Genomic DNA, 15,440 nt, shown 5'->3' with positions numbered 1-15,440 from the left:
ACTCCAGTTCATTAAATTGCAGACCTGGGTAGTATTCCATTGTGAATGGACCCGATTTTTCATCCGTTCTCCTTTTTTTTTTTTTTTGGTGGTACGCGGGCCTCTCACTGTCGAGGCCTCTCCCGTTGCAGAGCACAGGCTCTGGATGCGCAGGCTCAGCGGCCACGGCTCACGGGCCCCGCCGCTCCACGGCACGTGGGATCTTCCCGGACCGGGGCACGAACCCGTGTCCCCTGCATCCGCAGACGGACTCTCAACCACTGCGCCACCAGGGAAGCCCCGTTCTCCTTTTGATGACCATTTGGTGTGTCTTGCAGTTTTGTATTACAGCAGTGCCACGGTGAAGATTCTCTTGCTATTGTCTTGTGCACGCTTGCCCCCAGGCCTGGGGTATGTACCAGAAGAGGATCAACTGGGTTAAAGCCCTGGTGCATCTTGTACCTCACGGGGAGTTGTCAAATTGCTCTCCTGAGTTGCTCCACACCTGTAGCCTGGGAGATCATGTTGTACCCTTGCCACGTGAGAATATCAGACTTCAAATTTTTGCAAGTCTGGTGGGTGTGAAAGAGAACTCCCTTGTTTCGTTAATCATTCTCTGATTACAAGTGAGGTGGAGTCCGTCTGAAGCAGCTACTTGTTTGCTCATCCATCAACATACCTGTTCATTCCTATACTCTGACCAGTTTTCTGTTGGGTGGCCTATGTTTGCATATATAGTCTTGTAAGAAGATCCTGAATATGGATCTTTGTGGGTTACATATATGGCAGATACCATTTCTAGTTAGTTGCTTATCTTTTAAATTTGTTTATAGTATCTTTTGATGACCGGAAGTTTTACATTTTAGTGCGGTCATATTTATCACTCTTTATGGCCTGTGCTTTTTTTTGAGTCTTCTTTTAGAAATCCTCCCTTACCCTGCGCTTGTCAAAATATGCGTTGGGACCTAAATGAAGCTCATTTTGCTTTTCTGGCCTTATTTCTTGGTTTGCTTTGCTGTTTTCCATACTTGCCTTGGGTGTATCTATGCAGAGCAGAGTATAGGCTGCAGAACCATTTCCAGTGACTGTAGAAATGGTTGCAGCCATCCTGGGGCAGATGAGGCTGGGCTGAACTTGAGTTCAGAGCTGAATCCCCCTCTTCTTGACCCTTTGGCTGTTTCTGAGAGGTGCTGAAGTGCAGAGTTGATTGGTCCTCTCTGAAGCCTGGCTTATCTGCAAGCCTCATAAATTGGTTATAAAGTTGTCCCCTCTCTCGTCTTTCAGTTTATCTTCACTGCCTGATTCTTATTTCCTGCTGCTGCTGTCGATGGAAGCTGAAATGACAGAAGGCACATGGGGCCAAGTTCTCACCCTGGCCTGCCATGCGGGTCACACTTGGTGAAGACACGGCATGTGTTAAAAGAGAACGCCTGTGAAAAGTTCATCCGGAAAAGTTCTTGGCTTCTCTTCCTCCCTTCCTAGGAGCTCAGGCGTGTTTTACAGAACTGATCTCATTTGTTCATTGTCTTTTGCACAGAAGTATGAATAGGTTCAGGTAGGGTTTAGGTAAATTCACAGAAGCTGAGCGTGTCAGAACCGGAAGGGTCCTTAGGAACCATCACTCATGCAGTCAACAAGCATTTCCTGAGTGTCTGCCTGGTGCCTGGCACTTGCGTGGGACACAGGGCAGCAGAGGTCCCTGCCTTTGTGGTGGGGGGAGCAGCCCCTGAACCACAGGCATCATTTCAGAGTGTGGTAGGTGTGATGGCGCAGAGAGGAAGGCCTTTTGGGTTGGGCGCCTCTGCTATTTTGTGATTTTAGGCAGACCTACCATCTTCTCACTTAGGAGTCTGCAAACTGTGGCCCAGGGGCCAAAGCCAGCCCACCACAGCCCCTGAGCTAAGAATGGTTTCTACATTTTTTTAAATGGTTGAAAAAAAATTAAACATTTGCAATAGATTTTGATGATAGGGGACACTAGCTTTGAATCTCAATCAGCTGCCCCCTTCCCCGAAAAAGAATTCTGTTCTTTTCATTAGTAAACCTGTGCTGCAGAAAATTGTTCTCAATTATGATGGTCGTAGTTTGAATTGCATCAATAAAAATTGTGTGGAATATTGTTTTCTCTCCTTTTATGTAAGTACTGGTATAATACCTTTAATGTGGCCTCCTGTCCTGCACAGCCTAGAATATTTACTATCTCGCCTAAAACGTTGGCAGACCCCTGTTCTAGCTGTGTGACATCTTCAGTCTCAGTTTTCTGGTCTGCAAAATGGGCGTGGTGCCTACTTCAGAGGGCTATTGTGAAGGCAGAGAAAGAGAACGGATGTTAAACTCCTACCAGGTATTAGGAGCTTCAGTAGATGTTAGATTTTCCCTAGTGAGAAGTCAATAATCAACTTCTTAAGGGCTGTTAAAGGGAATGTAGGAGAGTTTGGGACCAGGGTGGGGTGGGGCTCAGAGCTCACCTTTGAGAATCAGTGTCCTGAGGAACAGCATCCCCCAGTGGTGCTGTCCAGCCCCTGAGCCGTGGACCTTGGACCTTGCAAGGGTGGCATCCTGACAGCTCTGCAAATCCCCATGATGTTAATGCTACCTGGACATAATTCTCCTAACGAAGCATAACTAAAAAACGTAAGTAACAGCTTTGGGCCCTTAATGAGGCTATAAATACAGGACGAAAATAATTTATAGAGCTATTTCCTGGGGAAGAACTGTCCTTTTCCTAGACCTCTTCGCTTTCCCTTTGCTTGCCTCATTAATGCTAGCCATTGGCTTTCTTTGCTAACTCATTTTAAGAAGGAAACAAAGCATTTGTCATTTTGTAGTGGCTGCTGCTGTGCATTGCACGGGAGAGGCAGAGGGCAAGCCGTGTGAAGTGCAGATGTGGGTCGGACAGCTAGGCTCACTCACTGTCCAGGTGACTCACTCCGTCCATAAAGTGTTCCTGCAGGAAAGTTACACGCGATCTTCAGGGTCAGTGTAAATGTAATACACTGTGTGTGTAAATATGAAATCTGTGGGTGCCGAGGGTCAGCCTTCCTGGGCTGAATCCGTGAGTCATTTTATAACTTCTCACCTCTGTTCCTGGGCTGCGTATCTTCCTTGCCAGGTGGGTACACAGAGACCGGGGCTCCTGGAATGAGCTAACAGGGCGGGCAGGGCACTGTGAAGAGTCTCGACAGAGCTGGAGACCTGGCTCAGCTTACGTGCTTGGAGGCAGAGGCCCATCCTCACTCCAGGCTCAGCTATCCACGCGTGACTGCTCCCTCCCTGGTGACAGCCAGGATGCTCCCTGTGGCCGAGCTCTGGTGGGAAGCAGCTGGTTTGGTGAGAACCAGGAGGCTCTGGGAAGTGCTCAGGACAGATGTCTGCGGTTCCACCCAACACCGATGCCACCACGAGGAGCAGTCTGGAGTCGAAGGGACCTTCGGGGATTTTTCCAGGGTAGTTTAGAAACGGATCACGACAGACCCGCTCACTTGGTGCTTTCGTGTGTGCCCGTGCATGGACTGTACGTGTGTATTTGTAGGAGCGAGTCAAAGGGAAAATGGATGGTTGTCTCCAGTGGCCTCAAGACATTAGGTTTGTTGCTGTCATGTTCCAGACAGTGGGAAGAGGTGTGTTAATTCTCCAGGGAGTTTTTAGGGAAGGTCTAGTTGAGATCTGCAAATTGGAACACTAAGCTGTATGTGTGTCTGTACATATATGTGTCTGTGTCTTGCTTTGTTGTTCATCGAGCCTGCCGACCAGATGATCAGGAGGCAAAAGATAAAAACGAAGGTGACCGGGCAGAAATCTGAAAGCAGGGCCTGTTGATGGTTTGCAGATGCCAAGTCTGTCTCACATCGCGATAAGGCGTGACCTTCGCGGGAGGAGATCGACAGAGAGGAGAGCGTGCGTAGGGCTCCAGCCGGTGGAAGAGGACTCCCGTTTCTCGGCTGGAAGAGTCAGCCTTGCTCACTGCATGTTCCAGAAGGAGCAGAATGCAGCAGTTGTCTTGAGTTGTTGCAGTGCCCCCTCCTCAAGTAGAAATTTGTGGGTGCCAGAAATTTTGGAAGAAGCCGCAGCAGCAGGTTATTTGCTTTTGCCCAATGGGGGAGGACTTGGAATTTTTTTTTTCAGTCTTGGGGCAGATGACGTAGTTATTTTAAGTAAGTGATGTGCTGCCGCAGTGAAAATGGGCAACTCTTTTTCATTTTTCAGCCTAATGAGAAAAGAAAAAGGAGAAGGAGAAACCCCAGCTAGCTGACTTCGTGCTAATGCTTGTCTTTTTTGGATTCTAAATGTGTCCCAAGACACTGAGATGGGATAAATATTTCAGCTACTAGAAAGTCCTGCTCTCCGGCTGAAAAGATTTCTAACCTCTTTTAAAGCAGACGGGGTAGAAATTTACTTGCACAAATCCAGACACCGCTGTGTCCCTTATTTTTAACTATATATGTAAGATCCGACTCACCTGCCGGGAGATGACGCAGGGGGTAAATGGAACTTTCCAAGGAAGAGTGTGAGGAATGGGGGATAAATCAGGAACTGAACACTGGGTTTTCTTCTGAGAATGACCACAGATATTTACTGAGAGCCTACTGAGCGCAGGATGCCCAGGATCGAGAGCAAAACGAAGCAATGCCCTTCGACCTCTGGGGTCGTGCAGTCTGGTGGGGCGAGAGTACAGATTCATTGGTGAGCAGAAGGAAAACACAGGACATGACCAGAGCAGAAAACAGGGATCAGCTTTAGATTGGGTGAAGGAATCAGTGAAGGAATCTCAGAGCCAGTGATGTAAAGCTGAGGTCGGAGGACAAATGAGATTAGCCAGATGTACCAGTTTGCTGGAGCTGCCGTGACAAAAGGTACCACAGAGTGAGTGGCTTCAACAATAGAAATGTATTTTCTCATGATTCTGGAGGCTAGGAGTCTGAGGTCAAAGTGTGCAGGGTTGGTTTCTTTTGAGGCCTGTCTCCTTGGCTTGTAGATTGCTGCCATCTCCTTGAGTCTTCATATGATCTTTCCCTGTGTGTGTCTGTGTCCTAATCTCTTTTTATAAGGACACCAGTCAGACTGGATTATGGCCCATGCTAATGGCCTCCTTTTAACTTAATCAACTCTTTGAAGGCCCTAGCTCCCAATGTAGTCACATGCTGAGGTACAGGGGTTAGGGCCTCGACATATGAATTCTGGGGGGACACAATTCAGCCCATAACCCCCGGTGGAATGTGCGTGGAAGGATTGGGGTGAGTGAACAGTGTGTGTGGAGGACCACTGCAGAGCGGACATTGGTGTTGGAAGAAATGGTTGGAAGGAGGTTGTAGAGGTAGGCGGGGCCTGATCGCGCCTGGCTTTGTAAACCATGGCAACAGTTTTAGATTTATTATAGGGGCACCGAGGAGCCATCCGCAGCATTTAAAATCTCCCTCTGCTATGAGGAGAAGAAACTGGTGGGAGTGAGAAGTGAAAGGGGGAAGGTTGGTTTAAGCCAGGATTTCTCCAGTCAGCACTCTTGACATTTGGGGCCGGGTGGTTCTTTGTTGGGAGGGTCTGCCCCGTGCATCGCACGTGTGCGTTAGTAGAGGCCACAACTGAAAACGTCTCCAGACACTGTCATATGTCCTCTGGGGGCCAAAATTGTCCCCTGTTAAGAACCACTGGTTTAAAGAGGGCACGAGGTCTCAGTGGCTTGGATTGGATGGGGTCAGTTTAGTGAGGCACCTTCGATGGGTTTGAGGAAGTTGTGGTTTTTTTTTTTTTTTTTTTTGTGGTACGCGGGCCTCTCACCGCCGCGGCCTCTCCCGTTGCGGAGCACAGGCTCCGGACGCGCAGGCGCAGCAGCCACGACTCACGGGCCCAGCCGCTCCGCGGCACGTGGGATCTTCCCGGACCGGGGCACGAACCCGCGTCCCCTGCATCGGCAGGCAGACTCCCAACCACTGCGCCACCAGGGAAGCCCTGAGGAAGATTTTTGAAGCCAGAGTCAACCTGATTTAACCTCTCTTTGCCTTGGTTTCTCCTCATACTTTTCGAGTTTGCTGATACTGTCACTTGCCTAAAGCACAGGGCCCTGCGCCCCCTGCATGGGTGGCGGAGTTGCTCCCAAGTGCGCAGACTTGGCCAACTGGCCAAGTGCGCACCCGGCCCTGGGGATCCGAGGTCCTGCTGGTGGGGCATGGGGAGCCCCGTGGCTGCAGGACCACCTGTGTCCAACCCGCGTGGTGTTTAGTCTCGGCATCGCACCCTCTCATCTATCAAGTCCCCGTGCCGCCAGCCTCTTGACTCCCAGAGCAAGCACTTTGGGATCTCATTTGGACAGTTTTCTTGCCCCGGAAATCTGTTTAGCAGAACAAGATTTCACAGTTTCGGCGACTCTTCCAGGGGGCTTGCCTTCGAGGAGCTCGTTCTGCACAAGCAAGCGTAAGTGATTTCGGAGCAAATCAGAATGGCAGTTATGTTCTGGAGCCCTGAAGAGTTCCCTGCTGGTGGGGGGGAGCCCAGAGCAGTTGTTAGGAAACAGCTGGAACGTGTAGGTTTTCAGTGTTATGTATTGTGTGTCTGGCTGAGATCCAGCTCCAGGCTGTCCTTCTAGACTCCTCTCCTACGAGACCCACTCTGGCGTCTTGCACCTCTGCCGGGCGGTGGGGAATTGGCTTCACGACCAACTCAGGGTTGGTGGTGGCTTCCTCAAGTCAAGTCTTGAGAGGGATTCTGATATCGACAGTGGGCTCAGTGGACAGAGTCCTGTGATTAGTGATATCTGGCCTTGGTGTAGAATTGGGGAAATGGGGGCACAGTCTTTTCACAATTCCTCACTATCAGAGCTCTGTGTATTTTTATTCCATACCCATCGTGGCCTGCGCTGAGCCTTCCTGCTCCGGTCTTTGCCATCTTTCTGTAGACGTGAGGGGTCCTTACATTTCATCTCTTTGTCTATCAACATCCACTGCAAATGCCACCTCTTTCCTGTGACCTTTCTTTAATGCCTTGAATTCTGACTTTATCGTAAGAGCATGGCGGAGCCATTCAGTGGCTTTTTAAAGTCAAGAAGCGTCATGATCGATTTGCTCTTTAGAAAGGTCCCTCTGAGACAGACTTGAGGGGAGGCTGGGGTCACTTGTGGCAGTGATCCTGGTAAGAGATGGTGGTGATTTGGGCTGCAGTCATGGCTGTGGCAGTGGAGACTAGCGTGCAGGACTTGGTGATTGGCCATCGTAGGGGGTGATTGAGTGAGGAGGGGACAAGGAAGATTTTTAGGAACTCAGTGCAGGTTTTTAGGGCAGGATGAGGGCTCCTCACTATAGCTGCTCTTCTAGAATTCTTCAGTGAATTACACAAGCTCATTTTCAGTAGGGTGTTCATACAGTATTAATTCAGTGCAGTGGGGCAGATGGTCTCTAAGGAATACCCGTGGCACCTGGGCTGATGTGGTACCGCTTGCCTCTGGCTCTGTCTTTTCCAATTTTGTGCCCACTCGTTCCAGCTGTAAAATGTTTTTAGTGTAACCCCAGTAGAACCCGAGGCACACAACAGGGTGACTGCCCATTTCTCCTTGGGGAAGACTTCAGAGGCAGAGGAACACAGAAGTTGTATGCTAATGGGTGTGTCGGGATTTCTAGGAGACCCCATGAGTTGAAGGGCATTCCAGGTAAAAATTTCAGCACATGTAAAGGATAGTGGCATGAAAGAAGGTGTGATGTCAGGGGTCTAGCATGAAAGAAGGTGTGATGTCAGGGGTCTGGCATGAGATGCTTCTCTTGGCAAAGCTTGTGGAAGAGCATCATGGGCCCTGCTCTCCTCCTGCTACCCCCCAGGCAGGTCTGGACATCCTTCTTAGTACAGGGCACTAACATTGTTAGTATACCCTTGTACCTTTCCAGCATGGAGGGAGGAGCCCTAGCTCTCATCTCTGCATCTTTAACAGTTAGCAGAAGTAGCTGGTCATAAATGTTCAATAAATGCTTCTTGAAGACTCAGGAGGGAGCCCTGGAGGGACCGGTCTTTTATTTCTGGAGGGACTGGTCTTTTATTTCTCCTTTTCCTCTAAGGCTGTTTTATTTCCTGATGGCTCCTGATCTCCCAGCCATTGATCACAGTAGCTCAGATGGATCAGATTGATCCAGTTCTGGCTCCCTTGACAGTCTGCCCCCGGGGTCCACTGGTGGATGAATTTAGCTCTCCTTGGCCTTCCCTGTTTGCTTTCCAGCCTAAGAGTTCGCACTTTTGGGTGAGGGCCTTGGCATTCTGTGCCTGTGTTCAGTGGAGTCGAATCTAAACCTTTGGGGCTCGGTGCTAAATCTCCTGGAACTCTTGGCAAGCAGTCCAGGGACCTTGGCACTCTCTTGGGGTTAGAAGGCCTGTGTTGAAGTTTTGGTCTGGCCTTTGCTCCCCGTGTGACCCCCGGCAGGTTGGTTTTTGTGAGTGATTCCTGTTTCCTAAAGTGAAATGATGTCCCCGTATTCCTGCTGACTTGGCCCAAGTGCAAGGATTCTGTGATCAGAGGGCCGCAGAGTCTGAGGTCTGGACGGAGCCTGCAGTTCCTGCCGCTGGGTACTGGGAGTCCTGCGCTCCGTCTGTCTTGTCACCTTCCTTTTTAGCCACTACTGATGGCCAGAAAAGAACATTTGGGTTTTACTACCAGGCTTTTTAACAGAGAAAGAAGAAAAGTCCGTGAACCCCTGTTGTGTGCTCAGCACCAGCGAAGGGCTTTCCCTGAGTCTCTCCATTTAGTCCTCGCAGAATCCCTGGGGGTGGAGCAGATTATGGGTCCCTTTCACAGATGAGAAAACTGAGTCCCAGAGAGGCAATGTCCCCCACCAGAAGTCTCACATACACAATCCGTGTCGAAGAAGAGTTGTGCGGTCCCGGGTCCTTGCCGCCTTGGCGACGCCGTCTGACCTCCCCGTCCCCTCTCTCCCACAGAGAGCCAACTGCTCCCCGGGAACAACTTCACCAACGAGTGCAACATTCCAGGCAACTTCATGTGCAGCAACGGGCGGTGCATCCCTGGCGCCTGGCAGTGCGATGGGCTGCCCGACTGCTTCGACAAGAGTGACGAGAAGGAGTGCCGTGAGTGGCCTGGCCCTTCGCCGGGGCAGGAGGAGGGTGGCGGCAGTCCTGGGGCATCCGCGAGGAGTTCTGGGTCTGACTCAGCCCTGCACGCTCTGCGTGCTGCCCACGGCGGGGCCAGGGCCTCTGTGGGCAGGGCTGTCTTGCCCTCTCCACCTGTAGCTCTGTCTCAGAGCAGCGTGGTCTGTGCAGAAACAGGGGTCTTGGTGGGGTGGGAGCCACGGCTTTGGGAGAGCAGAGGACCTGTCCACCAGGCTCTACTCACCCTCCCCCTGGGAGACTCTCACTGCCTTCACTTTACACACGAGGATACGGAGACTCCCAGAGGTTATGTAGCTTTGGTATCTTCTCACCAGCAAGCAGCACACCTGGATTTGAACCCAGGGCTGCCTGACCCCAAGGTCCAGGCTGGTAACCATCTCGCACATCTTCTACATTGTGCAGTATTCTTGAGGATGAAATAAGCTGTAACGTCACGTCAAGTATCTAGCGTGGAGTTGGTACTGACTTCATAGTAATCTGCTTCCAAATGCCCTTTTCTTTGCCAACACCTGGACATCACCTTCCAATGGGCACCACCAGGACCGGGGTTCTTTCTGATCCTCCCCAGCCCCTCCTTCTTCAGCCTCTTTCCCGTTTTGTACCCCAAATCCGCGTGAGATGTGAGTCAGCGGTAATCTGTGAGAAAGGAGGCACCAGGGATGTGAGTTGAGGGGCCTCCGGGAGGTGGAACGATTGTCCTCCCTGCCCTGTAGAGGTGTGTTTCTCTTCTTTGCCAAAGTTTGGTACTGCAGAGGGTGCTGGGCCACGGCACGCTGGCCGGCAGGAAGTACAGCCGGGAGTCCTGGAACCGGGGTTGTCCGGTGCCTGTGGGGATCCCACAGCTGGACAATGGTTCTTGGCTCTTTCCTGGGCTTTGGGCACCAGGCCACAGGGCCTCTCGCACAGGAGAACTATGCGTGCTGGCTCTGAATCTGCTGTCTTTTTGGGAGCCAGCTGAGGAAATGAGGAGAAGATGATAATTTGAACTTCTCACATAGCCGTTACCGGGATTGGAGGCTCAGCTTGTTGATGCGCAGGAAGGAGCCCTGGGTTTGGGGCCCCCTCTGGAGCCAGGCCCCCTCTTCCTCGTGATGTACTCCCTCTGAGATCTGTCCAGTATCTCTGCTGCCTGCCCCCGCTCTTCAGAGAAATTTTGGGAGGGGTTGGGTTGAGGGTGTGTTTTTTGTGGGAAATAGTTCATTTGGTTTGTTGCTTGTTATTTCTTCCGAATAGACTATTATACGTAATGCATTTTTATTTTTGCAGAATTAGAAAAGGGTATTATGTCTATTGCAGCTTTTTCTGTTTCTAGCCTGGCTTCAAAACTGCTAGAAATTGAATGTTTGTAATTTGAGTTTCAAATGCGATAGTATGCGTGAACCCTATAATCTGTCCAGTTCTGAGCATTATTAAACACTCTGAATGTGTGGAATGATCATTTTTGGAATATGGTGAGTATTTGAACTCCAGTAAATGCAGATTGTCTTTAGCTGAGCTGGGAATATTCAGAACGGGACACGTTTGTGACAGAATACAGGATCGGAAGTTGAGGCCTAAGTTATATCCCCAGCTTTGTCAATTTCAACTCTGTGCTATTAAAGTTCTCTGTGTGGGCTTCCCTGGTGGCGCAGTGGTTGAGAATCCGCCTGCCGATGCAGGGGACACGGGTTCGTGCCCCGGTCCGGGAAGATCCCACATGCCGCGGAGCGGCTGGGCCCGTGAGCCATGGCCGCTGAGCCTGCGCGTCTGGAGCCTGTGCTTCGCAACGGGAGAGGCCACAACAGTGAGAGGCCCGCATATCACAAAAAAAAAAAAAAAAAAAAAAACAAACAAAGTTCTCTGTGACAAGCTGTGTCCTATGCCAGTCTAGTTCCATGATTTCAGAATTCATGCATAAGCGGGAAGAGTTGGTGGAAAGAGACATTTTTTTAAGAAAAAGAAAAGAAAAGATAGTGTGGGCAGCTGCCTGGCGCAGTTTGGTTTGGTTTGGAACAAGCTCGCCTTGGCTATTCTCCATTAATTTTTTTCTCCTCGTTTCCCACCCGACACCCCCAAGTGTAGTAGAGACTTGATTGGCATTTATTTAGTCTTTTGATCAAAACATAATTTAAAAAACCATACACATAAACACATGCATTCAAAAAACCTTTCCTCTGTGGCCCTTCTTTTTTCCTTTGGTCTTTAAATTCTAAAAACACAAGAACACTAGAAAGTTTCCTTCCCAATAGAGGGAAGGAAAAGAAGTCCTTTTTCTAAGACAAAGTTTCCTTGCATTTCAGATTTCTTACATATTCCCTTCCCAGTCTAGGACCTGAGGGTGTGAGCCCTGGAGAAGGACTGTGTCCTAATCCCAGCCCTCCCTTCCATCCCTCTCCCCCAGCGCTGTGTGATCTTAGGAGAGTTACCAGAATGGTCTAAAACTTAGCCATTGGAAGGATTAAATGAGGATTAATTCCTTAACCTTCTGCTGCCTCAGTTCCCTCCTCTCCAAAATGAGAATAATCAGCCTTCTAAGTGACATTGTTGTGACGTTTTAATGCATGTTAAGCACACAGCACAATGCCTGGGTATAGTCAGTGACTTGTAACCGTTAACTGTTATTGGTCAGTCCCCACAAAGTATATTCATTGTCATGGGGATGCATGATTGAGTAGCCTGCCTTTTCTACTTCACTTTAGCGGCCCTTTGCCACATTACCATATATGTAGCAACAATAATTGTTGTTTTGTGAGGTTACCTACTGTTCTATCAAGTAGATGCACTGTAACCTAATTATTCCCCTATTGTCGGGTGTTTAAGTCTCTTTTGCTTTTTTACTTCTGCTGATCAAAATGTTTAGGGTCGACAGCAATCCCACTGCTGGGCATATACCCTGAGAAAACCATAATTCAAAAAGAGTCATGTAACACAATCTTCATTGCAGCTCTATTTACAGTAGCCAGGACATGGAAGCTACCTAAGTGTCCATCGACAGATGAATGGATAAAGAAGATGTGGCACATATATATACAATGGAATATTACTCAGCCATAAAAAAAACGAAATTGAGTTATTTGTAGTGAGGTGGATGGACCTAGAGTCTATCATACAGAGTGAATTAAGTCAGAAAGAGAAAAACAAATACCGTATGCTAACACATATGGAATCTAAAAAAAAAAAAAAAAAAAGGTTCTGAAGAACCTAGCGGCAGGACAGGAATAAAGACGCAGATGCAGAGAATGGACTTGAGGACACAGGGAGGGGGAAGGGTAAGCTGGGACGAAGTGAGAGAGTGGCATGGACATATATACACTACCAAATGTAAAATAGGTAGCTAGTGGGAAGCAGCCGCATAGCACAGGGAGATCAGCTCGGTGCTCTGTGACCACCTAGAGGGGTGGGATAGGGAGGGTGGGAGGGAGATGCAAGAGAGAGGGGATATGGGGATATACGTATGCATATAGCTGATTCACTTTGTTATAAAGCAGAAACTAACACACCATTGTAAAAAAAATTATACTTCAATAAAGATGTTAAAAATATTTAAAAAATTTTTTAAAATAAATAATAAAATGAGAGACTTGAACTAAAAAAACAAACAAACAAACAAACAAAAACAATGTTTAGGGTTGATTAAGGGACTTATCCATGCCTGGAGGGTAGAAATACAGGATGGTTTCAGCCAGAGCCAGGATGGGCTGGGCTGAGGTCTCCAGGGTAGGTACCATCTGGTCCATCCTTTCAAGGGCTCCCTGAGAGTTGTCCATTTAGAATTTGTACCACCTCCTTCTGTGTCTTGCTCAGAAGTTACAGAGCTCTTTCTCTGATTCTTTGGAACAACTTGGTACTTACAGGAAGGAGAGAAAGCGGCTGACGTTCTCACTTGGTAGAGGTGATTGCCTCAAAAGCCCTACGAAATAGCGTTGGCATTTAGAAAAGAATACACTTAAACAAGGAGAAGTCTCACCCTTTCCGAAGGGTGAGAGAACGCCCTGGAGAAGTGTGTCTTGGAGGGATACGAGGCAGAGAGCAACTATTCTGTATCCACCGCAGAGGAAAGATTTTCGTGAGACAGGAAGAAACTTTATTATAAAGGTAATAAAATGTTATATTGTAAAAATCGGGGGCACAGGGAAGGAGAAAAACAGAATCCCACACAGAGTCTGTCCGCTCACAGAGCCACTGTGAGCGTCTTACAAGTTTACATTCAGGCTTTTCTCAGTTGTAATCACCATAGGTATACGATTTTATATTTTAATTTTTTTCCCCAGGTAACATTTCAACATATTAACATTTTTCTATGTTTTATCCCCATATTTCTCGATCACTTTTAACGCTTAAGTGGCCCATTCTCTTGGTGAATATAGTTTATGTACTTATTATTTGGTATTTATGTTGTTTCCAGTTTTTCACTGTTAGAAATAGTGCTCACGGTTGTGAAATGAGGGTAGATATGACTTTCCCCCTGTTTTGAGAAATGTTCTTCAGCTCGATTCTCAGAAATGCAATGACCACGTTGAAGGACGGGAGCCTTTTCTGGCTCTTGCCCACTTGTTCTGCTAATGGTTTGCATCAGCTTGCTCACTGGCGACATGTGAGACGTCTGGCTTTATTTTAGTCTTGGCAGCATTGGGAAATACCTTTTTAAAAAAATCGGTTTTCTGGTTCGTTTAATAGTTGAAAACAGTTACATATTTTAATTTTCATTTTTTAAGTTATCTAAAGAGGTGGAATGTTTTCCCAGCCCCCTATGTGCTAGTTGGATTTCCGAACTTGTGAAATATCTATTAATGGACTAGAATAGATTTCCTATTGGGTGGAGTCATTAAATTTTCCACCTTAGAGTTTTGAGAGTAGAGGCTCATTTGGGGATAGTCTGAGTGTATTTCTGTTCCTGGTTAGTGGAATGTCCTAAGTGATTGTTTTAGCCAAATAACTTCTTGTTGTAATAAAGGAATAAGGATATGTTTTAGAAAAACATACGTTCCAGGGAAGCCCTGATTATGGCAAGAGCAATGACATGCCGTTACTTGAGCTTCCCCTGGGCTGCACTGTCTCAGGCACTTTACGTTATAGTAACTCACGGATTGTCATGAGCCTTATGAGAAAGGGACTGTTATTCTCTCCAGATGAGGAAGCTGAGCCACAGAGAGATGATGCAGACCCTGTCAGCTGTCCCAGAGTGTAAGTCCTCATAACCTGCCTCCATCAGAGACCACCGGGGGGTTCAGTCTTTCTGTACATGGATCTCTGTTATTCTTCTGAACAGAATCGTACTGTATGTTATGACTACTCATCTGATTTTTTAAAAAATTAAGGAACATTGAAAATGTTTTTCTGTGTACAGGCATACCTTGGAGATACCGTGGTTTCACTTCTAGACCACCTCAATAACGCGAGTCACACAAATTTTTTGGTTTCCCAGTGCATGTGAAAGTTGTGTTTACACTATACTGTAGTCTATTAAGTATGCAATAGAATTATGTCTAAAAAATAATGTACATACGTTAATTTAAAAAAATACTTTCTTGCTTAAAAATGCTAACCATCATCTGAGCCTTCAGCGAATTGCAATGTTTTTCCTGGTGGAGGATCTTGCCTCGGTGTTGATGACTGCTGACTGATCACGGTGATAGTTGCTGAAGGGTGGCATGGCTATGGGAATTCCTTAAAATGTTACTTAAAAGTGAAGTTTGCTGCATTGATTGACTCTTTCATGAATGATTTCTCTGTGGCGACAATGCTGTGTTTGATAGCATTTTAGCCACAGAACTGTATTTGATAGCATTTTAGCCACAGAACTTATTTTAAAAGCAGAGTCAGTCCTCTCAAACCTGCTGCTGCTTCTTATCGACTAAGTTTATGTAATATTCTGAATCCTTTGTCGTCATTTCAACAGTCTTCACAGCGTCTTCACTAGGAGTAGATTCCATCTCGAGAAACCACTTTCTTTGCTCATCCATAAGAAGTAACTCTCCTCATCCATTACTGTTTTGTCATGAGATTGCAGCAATTCAGTCATATCTTCAGGCTCCACTTCTAGTTCTCGGTCTCTTGTTGTTTCCACCATATCTGCAGTTACTTCCTCCACTGAAGTCTTGAGCCCCTCAAAGTCTTCTGTGAGGATTGGAATCAACTTCTTCCAAACTCCTGTGAATGTTGGTGTTTTGACCTCTTCCCATGAATCACGAATGTTCTTAATGGCATCTAGAATGGTGAGTCCTTCCAGAAGTTTTTCAATTTACTTTACCCAGATCCATCAGAGGAATCACTACCTTTGGCAGCTATAGCCTTATGAAATGTATTTCTTAAAAAATAAGACTTGCAAGTCAAAATGACTCCTTGATCCATGGGCTGCAGAATCTATGTGGTGTTAGCAGGTA

At 47.5% G+C, this 15,440-nt stretch overlaps 1 protein-coding gene across 3 annotated transcripts in view; it reads left to right on the top strand.

Annotated features, from left to right (window-relative positions):
- Positions 1-15,440, top strand: part of LDLRAD3 (low density lipoprotein receptor class A domain containing 3) — a 253,559-nt gene that overhangs the window by 65,975 nt on the left and 172,144 nt on the right. For 2 of the 3 annotated variants that reach the window (XM_059069951.2, XM_067039436.1), the window contains exon 2: positions 8,890-9,036. The exons of the other annotated variant lie outside the window; for it this stretch is intronic. In XM_059069951.2, coding sequence (XP_058925934.1) covers positions 8,890-9,036 — 147 coding nt within the window. The remainder of the gene's footprint in view (positions 1-8,889; positions 9,037-15,440) is intronic. 3 annotated transcript variants of the gene reach the window in all.

Source organism: Kogia breviceps, chromosome 7 (genome assembly GCF_026419965.1).
Source record: "Kogia breviceps isolate mKogBre1 chromosome 7, mKogBre1 haplotype 1, whole genome shotgun sequence".
NCBI lineage: Eukaryota > Metazoa > Chordata > Mammalia > Artiodactyla > Physeteridae > Kogia > Kogia breviceps.
This window is presented reverse-complemented; position numbering and strand designations above follow the sequence as displayed.